The 10,050-nt window shown below is 38.1% G+C and overlaps 1 protein-coding gene across 1 annotated transcript in view; it reads left to right on the forward strand.

The window, feature by feature from the left end:
* Nucleotides 1-10,050, forward strand: part of CABLES1 (Cdk5 and Abl enzyme substrate 1) — a 49,640-nt gene that overhangs the window by 26,966 nt on the left and 12,624 nt on the right. The window contains exons 4-6 of the mRNA XM_019546953.1: nucleotides 2,890-2,992; nucleotides 4,545-4,701; nucleotides 5,789-5,892. Coding sequence (XP_019402498.1) covers nucleotides 2,890-2,992; nucleotides 4,545-4,701; nucleotides 5,789-5,892 — 364 coding nt within the window. The remainder of the gene's footprint in view (nucleotides 1-2,889; nucleotides 2,993-4,544; nucleotides 4,702-5,788; nucleotides 5,893-10,050) is intronic.

Raw genomic sequence — 10,050 nt, forward strand, 5'->3', positions numbered from 1 at the left:
CATCCCCCCAACTGCTTTGGGATCTTATGAGCCACCAGCATTTTAACAAAAAAAATCTGTTTCTGAACTCTCCTGAAGATAGGGATTGCAACATAGGCCCTGGGGCTTGCTGTGCTAGAGTGGAGAGGGTCCCTGAATGCTACAGTAATGATAGCTATTGGCTGCATTTGCATTTTATAGGTCCTGAAAGAAGCAATTTCAGGCTAGCTTTGCTCACACTCCAGAAGAGGTTATTTCTTGGTTTAACAGGGTCAGCAGAGATCTTAACACAAGCCTTTGAGCCTTTCTGGGGTCTCCTATACTACACTGTAGTGAAAAAATGAGTTCTTCCTGCTGACACACATGCATTTAGGCTTGGTACAAAGCAGTACAGTAACGAGAATGACAACCTGAGAGAATTCAAAGTGCCAATAAAAACAATAAGCCAAGACCCTATGTTACCCTGGGGGAAGTGTTAATTCACTAAAGTGGCTGGGGGCTTTTTATATGTAAAGGAGGAACATGTTGGGTAATTTGGGCTAGTCTCCTTCAGGAAAAAGGAATTCAATTCTGTCCATGCTGAGAACAAATAGATTTGAATCTGCATGATGTCATACCACTCTGTTTAACAAAATGAGCAGTCAGGCTTTATGTACAAGTGTAGAATTTCTGAAAAGGAAGGACAATTGAAAATGTTCCTGAAAGGTGCTTGCAGTATGATCATTTTGAGTGGGCTAAGACAAAATGCCATGTAGTAACAAGGCCCTAGGGGGCCTTTATTTAGGCAAGATAAAAATGACAGAAAAAGTTGAGGAACTCTTTTGTATTAAGCTTCATTTAATATTTAAGAAACAGTCTAGTAGTTGTGTTTATTTTCCAGCTAATCTTAATCTCGCTTCCAAAAGTCAGTTCCTTTTATGAATTGGCCACAGTTACTAAAAACAACTCTGCTGGTCTTTTAAGGTGTGCCACTTACTTCCATCTGACATGTTACCAGTTACTGTTCCCCTTTCTCTATTAAACTGTTCCTTGATTTGCCTTTGTATTCATAATGGCATTATTTCCTGTTCCATATCCATAACATTATTAGAAGGGAGCCGAGAGTGCTTTCACAATATTTCAAAGACCACCCACAACCTGGATACCTGAAATAATTCTTTTGACGCCTACGGAAATTCTTTTTCTTCACGTTATTGGAGTTTTAAATATTAGTTAAAATATTTAGGTTTTGATTTAAGGAATTAATGCAATGGAGTCTTGTGTAATTTATCCTGCTATCATAAAAATAATACGACATAACATTTACCTTTTTAATACAACTTGTTCCTTCAAGCTGCTTCTGTATAAGCACTGAAAAAATTATCTGTTGTTTCTGCTAATGAGTTATTTTAACATAACAATGATTGTGCTGTCTCAGGAAAATATCAAGAACCAAAATAAGAATGTGGCACTCTTACGTGGATTTCACTAAAGGATCTAGGATTATTGTTTGGGGGTCACGGGGGAGGTTTCTAATGGATTTAGTATTTGGTACTTGGTACAAAGGCCTCTTAGTATAGAAACATGGTGTCCTCTGCAGATGGATGCATTTTGCTGTTATGCTTTATGAGGGGCTACTTTCTTTTACTTTGGGCGGAAATAAAATGAAAAAGACAGTTTGAAATGTAAATAAAAAGAATCAGGACAGAGTTCACTTGTTGTATCAAACGTTTCAGATTAATAACCCAGCCCAGCAGTTCCAAATGCAGTGAAGATCCTTCACAGGTTTTCTTAGCTTTTTTCCCAGCATATATAGTTTTTCCAATGACTTCACTGATCAAGGCCTAACAATCCCATCCAGCATGTAAGCACATACTTAACTTTAATAACCTTAGTAATTCTTCTGCAGGAGACTTAATGTGCATGAGAGAGCCCAAAAAGTCTTTAAATGTAGATACTTAAATATGGACTTAACTTTTCCTCAGTCCCCCTTTATAGTTTTCCTTTTCTTTTGTTTGTGGGACAGATGTTCTATGAGAGATATATAAGATGGTCTTCAAATACCTAAAGGTTGGTTATACAAAAGGTGGAAATAGACCATAGTCTATGGCCACAGGGTACAGGATGAGGAGTAGTGGTCTTAAATTGTAGCAAGCAAAATTTAGGTTGGATATTGGGAAGAACTGTCTTATTATGAGGATACTTAAGTGTTGGAACAGGCTACCTGAAGAGATTGTGGACTCTCCATCCTGCCTAAGAGCAGGTTAGGTAAACATTTGTCTAGAATGGTTTAGTCAGGGATTTGTCTTGGACTGGGGTTTGGACTGAATGACCTCCTAAGGTCCCTTCCAGTCCCACTACCTACGAACCGTGATGATTATTAGTTCAGACATGGTGATTTGTTTTTTCATAGTCACTCAGCTTTTTTGCATTATGAGTAAAACAAAACTTGATGTATTTTGTGGCTTTTTATATAATATATAGATGCAACATATTTTCAGCAGCACAGGCCGCATCTACATGACAGGCTACTGAGCAGTGGTTACAGCCACACTTATTCAGTACTTTTTTAAACAAGTACTAAATAAATGTGCAGTAACCTGAGTTTCTGCACAGTTGCACAGGCAAACGCCTTTTTTGTGATACTTACTGCACAGTGGCGTAATACTACTGTGCAGTAGCGTTGCATCATGGGTTTTGCCACATGATGCTACTGTTCAGTAGTATCGGGTTACTGTGCATCAGCATCTCTTGTAGACGCATCTACTGTGCTGCATCTACTGTGCTGTATGTAGAAGAATTTGTCAGATCTAGATTTGGTGTTGAATGGTTTGTCAGTTTTGTTTTATCTGTCTGGGAAGGTCAGAATATGTATGAAGCAGACTTTCTATTGTAAGAAAAGTGTGTTTATCACTGGCTTCTGTTTTTCAGGGATATGAAATTGGAAGGTGGACGTCAGTGTCATTCTACTGGAGGAGTGTATTTAAAAGAGATCATTGGTCTTGAAGGTGTGGAACTAGGTGCTGATGGAAAGGTAAAAATGTTTTATTTAATAGTTTCCTAGACCTAGGATTTAGATTTTTTTGCAAGGAAATGTAAAAAAAAAACAAAAACACAAAACCCCAAAACAAAAAAAACTTAAAGCCAACCAAAAATATTTTAACAGATTTATAATCTAGATAGATAGGTATAGGGAGGGTAGGGAGGAATGAAAGATAAGAGAATAACTATCAGTGCAGTATATGGAGAATTATGATAAATGAAAATGTAAAAGGAATTTGCAGTTTGTTGGCACAGGCCAACTACTTTGTTCCTGGAGAAATTACCCTCTGGTAATAACTAAGGCTATGGAGCATTACTAAATCAGATGGCATTCCTTTGCCTTGCACATATCAAGTAGTCAAGCAGTATTGTAGTTACATTCTTAATGTTAATAAATTGTGTCTTTAAATAAGATTTAGCAGCGAGGCAATATTTTTGTGCTAGGTGAATACTTAAGATCCAGCATTGTTTCTTCGAATAAAAAAGATTCTGACACTTTGGGAAAACAAGTAATTTTAAAAGCATATATGGAAAATAAAGAATTCCTTACTCAATTTGTGCAGAAAACCAAATTTAATTAGTGGTTCAATTCGGGCACTAAGAGGGTAATACATTGTCTTTGATTTATATTGCAGTAATGCTTAGAGGCTCCTGCACTGTCTAGTCATTGTGCACACAAATAAGAGTTTTATGGGCCATGGTCCACCAGTCCTCTGTCCTGGTCCAATCCCCTGCCCTGCAAAGATCTTAATCTTTGCCCTATAGACTCAGTCAAAATTAATCACAGCTCAGATTTTGAATTCAATATGCATGTACTAATAAACAGTCAGTCAAGAATTATTTGTAAAAATTTAAGTTTGAATAATAAATACTTTTAAGAATCAAAATGTTCTTGCTGCTAATGCTGTAAATAGAAAAGTTAAATTAATTGCATAAATTTGCTTTAAGTTTTTCATTCATCCTTAATCCATGTTGCCAGGCAATGGATTACCTTGGCTTGCCATTGGCATAAAGTAGTACCTCCAATATTGTGCTAGCTATGTTACTGTTTTTGTTGCCAGCTAAAATGCTATGGGAGAAAAGACCCATAAAGCCATATATTGTTCAAGCAAGATTCCCTCCAGATTCTTCAGCACACCTGGTACTGTATATAGAAATAGTGCTTTACTAAAGAAGTACTTGAAATCTGCTCCATTTTTCTTATGGGGAGAAATGCAGGTGAAGGCTGATACAAAAACTATGAAAGCCAGTAGATTTTTTTAAACGGGCCCTTGATTAGAATTTGGTAAATACAACACATCAGGGTTTTGTAAGGAAGGTGTATTATTTTTTGTAGGGGAGATTGATGTTTATACAAAAGCAATCCTGAATAGATCAGAGAGAGGGGAAACAGGTGGCTTGTATCAATCTTGTGAGCAACTGTCACATCTGGGGGGCGGGAGGGACTTGAATGGCTTCCCCAATTTGTAACTTGGTCAAAGTGGTTGGATCCTGTTATGGCTGAGCTGTGCTAATAATTGTATTTATTCTGACTCTCTTTTTAGACGGTCTCTTACACACAGTTTCTATTTCCAACTAATGCCTTGGGAACAAGGAGAAACACAATAGACTCCACCTCATCCTTCTCCCAGTTTCGCAATGCAAGCCATCGTAGCCTTTCTTTGGCAAGGGCTAACAGCACCCAAGGGAGCATTGACACAGGTAAGACTGGTATTCTTTTATTTTGATATCATTGTACACCTTTGCAATAGTAAATTCTTCACAATGTTGTTTGGAGGAGGGATGTCTCTTTGTTAATTTAAAAAAAAAATCTTAAAGGTTAGTTGTCAAAGAAAATTATGACTAATGGATATTATAGAAAGTCTTTTCTCTAGTTGTCTATATTTCACGTAGCAGAGCTGGCTTAAAGTGCATGGTCTCAAGTAGACAACATTACTGGAGCAAAATAGCCTGTTACCTTTCCAGGCATCTCTCACAGTTGCTGTACTTTGCTATGGCTATCATCTTTTTCTTTTCCTCATATGCAAAGGCCAGCCTCTTCTCAAGTACTGTAGAAAAAACATACAGGATTGCAAAGTCATAAATCAGCTGTGAAAATTTTACTTGGGACTTGCACTGAATTAAAAGTTTTGTGTTTACATTCTTCCCTTTCTCTCCTACTCTCCAAAAAGCACTAGCCAAAACATTATACATTTAAGACATTTTTTTTTTATTTGAAGCAAATGAAGTGTCTGTATAAACAGGAGAAAAATCAAAACTGGTACTCTGTTATATTCTTTTACTGATGAAAATAACTGAAATATTTTCCCATGCCTTTCCTCTGGTTTTGTCTAAACAAGTTAAGAAGTTTTCTTCTTACTTAAGTGTGAAGGAGGGGTGTGGATACTGTATACAGTTATTAAAGAATCCTATTTATATGGTAAACTACAGCTACATTATGCAATTTCACAAACAGCTGAGAGTTCAGAATTGGAAGAATTACAGTTTCTCAGCATGTTTGCAAATGAAAATATAATTTGCAACATCTGTAAGGCACCTGAGGGATTGATACTTCTGTTTAAGGCAAATTTATTTGTGTTTAAAAGCAATGGCAAACAGTGCCAATATTCCTTGAACATCTCAGAAAACCTGGCACCAACCTCTCATTCAAAAAGTTAATGGGATCTGATTGCCTTAAGAAAGGCAATGCAGAAGTCATTTTGTAGGTTGACTGTAAACTTTATTTCTGTTTATGCCAAGTCTAAGAAATTTCTCAATACAGTTAATTATTTTTATACAATCTTTATAGGTAGTGACCTGGGAGACTATATTGAATATGACCCAAATCTTTTAGATGATCCTCAGTGGCCATGTGGCAAACACAAGCGGGTTTTAATATTCCCTTCATATATGGTGAGTAACACTTGAAAACAGGGTAGTATAGGTAAATTTTGGTCATAATGCTCAGAACTTTGAAATGATATTTGGTCCTATTTAAAATTATCATGCACAGTTTACAGCTACTTAGAACAACGTTTTTGGAATCTCTTGTTCTAAATGACAGAATTATTTACAGGGATGTATAAAAGTAGACCACAGGCTGTTATGGAAGTAAACGTTTTATTACTGCTTTATTTCATGGATGTTTTAGATGAAAGTCTCATTGGTTAATTTTTGTTTATATTCCCTTTTCCAGAGAGAAACTTATTTACTCTTCATGACACTTATGTCTTAAACAAAATGTGATAGCTGTAGTTTTTTGACTGCATGAAGCTGCATGTATCAGCACTGTTTTGATGTCTAGTATTCATTAGAATAGAACTGTAATTTAGGTTCTGTGCATTTCCCAAAATGTCTTTTTCAGTATAGGTGGTTGTTTGCATTCTTAAAGAAGGAAGGAATTTCTGCTGCCAACGAAAACTATTTTTTCATGATGCCCAGAGATGTAAAACTGAAGCTCATAATTCTCTTTCTCCTCCTTTTCTGACTTGCATACAATACTGAGATAGACAGTGTGTAATTAAGGGCATCAAATTTGTGCTTTCCTAGAATCTGGTGGTTATTTTGGAGGGATTTGCAAGGTGCAGTACATGTGTGGTGTGAGTGTTCAGGCATATGTGCATACTACATCCAAAGAACGCTGGAAGAAATTGGAAAAAAAAATTCTCTCTCTTTCCAAAGCAACAAGTTTATATCTATCCCTATACATAGTCAGAATATACAGTCTCCAAACTTGGAAAAAAGATCCAGAAGGGAAAGCAGCCTACTCCTGTATTTGCTTTACTCAAAACTGGTTTTGATGATACCAGCTGAAGTACAGATAATACTGTCCTTCTCTCTCTTTGCAGGCACTCAAGTCAGTGCCCACTGTACTTGAGTCATGTCTCAATCTTCTTTTAATAAGCTGAGCAGCTAAAGGTGAAATTGCTCCTGTAACAGAGGTCTAGTCAAGCAGCAGGAGGACAGATATGTGAGATGTCTTACTCACCTAACCCCTAGTTGTGTTATTTGCGTTTTAGCTCCCAAAACCAGGGTGAGTTGCACATATCAGTGAGGGCACGTTGGCCAGTGCTCATTTCAAACAGCTATGTTGCTGGAAGAAACACACAGAGTTGTTATGGAGGTGATTTGTGTGACCCATATGCAAGATTTCAGGTTAGTGGATCTTTTGAGAACCATCATAGGTTCCAATTTCCCTGCTGGTGTTGGGGGACAAGAGGTGTCTTTTTCATACAGATCTTGGACTACTGTAGGGACTGTGACTTTGTCTAATTAAGAACTTGTCAAAATTGCATCTTTATGAAAACCAAATAAATGCAGAGAGCACTGCAGTATTCCATGTATGTGAAACCAGCACTGGAAATTGGTTAGGAGCTGCATGCTTAGCAGTGTAAGCTGAAGAAAGAAAATCACCAATTTTGCAATGACTGCAGTTACCAAAGTCCTAATATTGCCGTCAGTTGGACACCCACTATGTTGCTGGTTGGGCATCTCTTTCTGTTATGCCTTCACAGAAATAGCCCAGCTGCCCTTCGCCCTCACAACCAATGCTGAACCCTTTCCCTACCCCAGCACTTCAGTAGCTTAATCAAACCTTTTCCCAGGGCTCTAACTTTGTGGGTGTTCTGCATTTTACAGTTCTTATCTCCAGGGACACATGATGGTGGAAATAAACACGCCTATAGAATTTGCAAAGAATTCCAAAAGCCAGTCAGCCTTTATTTTAGCTGGCACAAGAAATACACAGATCTAGACAAAATAATGCATCCATGCCTTTCTGTATCATAGCATCCCATTACTTGAGAGTATAACTGAGGTTCCTGCATGCCAAGAGAGTCAGTCAAGGATGGAAGAGTTATAAATGTTTGAAACAAAAATAAATTTGAGGATCAGCATTGGCTACTTCTCATTTCATCCCTGGCAGACTTTTTTAATGATTATTAAAGGGAAGGCAGTAGAAACAACTGCACTTAAGAATTGTGATACCCATTTCCAGTTAAACCAAGGATGTTCAGGATATGAGCTGAAGCATTTTGATTTGCAGGCATGCAACATGATATACAAGGAAATATAAAAGTCTGCTGTGTGGTCACATAGGATTTGCATTCAAATGGTACTGTCCTGTAAATGCAGATCTGAGACTTAGGACTTCAGTCCTACAGGCACTTGAACACAAGTCTCACTTAAGATAATGGGATGGGATAACTCACTGCAAGCGTCTGAAGGATCAGGCTCTCTTCCCCATAAATGGGGTGATCTTTTGGATCACAGTACAGCCAAGGTACCATTCTTACTTCTGAAGGTCTGAAATGGAAGGACATGCACTAGAGCTGGGACCTAATACATGCAAGTTTTACCAGCAGCCATCATTCCAAAACTTTTCTTTTTTCTTACGTTAAGGCAGCTCCAGTTTAAAACCAAGCCAGCAAAGGTTGGCTGAAAAGATCTGTGCCAGGTTTTCTGTGTGAAAATATAAAGGTACTGCTCTAAAAGAGGTGAACTATACCTCATTTTTAGAACTGAAGAGGTGGCTATGTTTTGCAGAACCCTTGCACTAGCCTAAAGATTAAGGAGAGAATGCAATTCTGAAGAGCCAGACAGAGGTAACTTAGGGCAAGTGGCTCTCTTTCCCCCACAGCTGCAGCACTGAGCGGGTCAATATTGGATTGGACTCTGTGGATGATATACTAATAAATTCCTGATTTATTTATTTACATGTCAGCAGGAGCAGAATCATGGCCTGTAAATGGTTTGATAGCAATTTAGAGTAATTTTCTTTGTCAGATATAAATCTTCATAGGCTACAGTTAAAGCAAATTGCGTTTGCAGCAGTAAGAGAAAACCTGTGATTTTCTGAACATGCGTAAGCCATTTTAGTATCAACAGTCGTCTGCAGAGTGACCACAGCAATTGTAAACCTACTGTACACAGAGTCAGACTAGCATGCAGGCTTGAATGGAATACAGCTTTAATTACTACTTTTCACAAATGCAGAAGTTGGAGAGGCTGGGAGTGGCCTTGTGTCAGCATTGAACATTTTGTTCTGTATAAGTGAAGCTCCAGTTTATAGTTAAAATTTCATTACTTGGCAGGCATTTGTCATTACAGTTTGGCAGCTGTGAGTTTGTAGAATCCACCCCCCTCACCTTTATGGATGTAGAATGCAATTAATGGAGGGGGGAAGGAAGGGGAGAAGAAGTGGGGCAAGTATCTGATCAAGTGGGATTTTATATAAGTAGGGCCAAAACCTCAGCAGATGCATCTTCACAGCCCTGCTGGCTCAGACCATACTGTGGTGCTTGTGAACCTGGTGTTCTGATGAAAGCTTTCATGGCTCAGGGTCCTTTCTCTCTAGTGAACAAATTGGAGTTGGTGGGAATTTCGGCCCGTTAAAGATGATAGGAATCTGACCCCAAGTTTTAAGCACTACCCACATTTCCCTTCTTAGAGGCTTATTAACATACAAAAATGTACATGTGAAACTCCTGTTTACACTGCCTTTCCCTTGCTTGCTTGTTAATATTAACAATTAATGTAAAGAGCTAATTAACAACTGAGTTAACTAATTTGTTAATATTTGCTTAAATATTTGTAAGAAGGGAACCTCCTCTGCTTTCCCTTTTTTTAATCCAAGCTGCTGTTTCAGCTTGGATGCATCTATCTATCTGTGCACCCCTCAGAAAATAACATACATGTCGTTTCTCACTATTTATAACAAATCATTTTAGATCGGTGCTTGTGAAAGCAAACAATGCTACATACTCGAGGGCAGTCCCTTGACTTTTCCCCCACTATGATGTACTGGGGGGAGGGGGCAGGGGCTGGCATCATGATCCTGAAATTGTGTCAAACAGTTGAAATCTCTTTCTACACTTTGTGAAACAGAAAAATCAGAGGAGCATACTCTCATTTTCATTGCTTTCCTAGAGCTGTCGGTTTTTATTCAGTTTCTTATTGCTCCCCTCCCTCACCATACTAGTGTCACACTAAAGAGTTATTCATTTTTACATCACTTGAGCTTAGTGGCCGGCCAGCCAGCCATTTCAGATATCTTCTTTCCCCCCCCCCCCC

This window comes from Crocodylus porosus, unplaced genomic scaffold, assembly GCF_001723895.1.
Source record: "Crocodylus porosus isolate Cpor-Errol unplaced genomic scaffold, CroPor_comp1, whole genome shotgun sequence".
Lineage (NCBI taxonomy): Eukaryota > Metazoa > Chordata > Crocodylia > Crocodylidae > Crocodylus > Crocodylus porosus.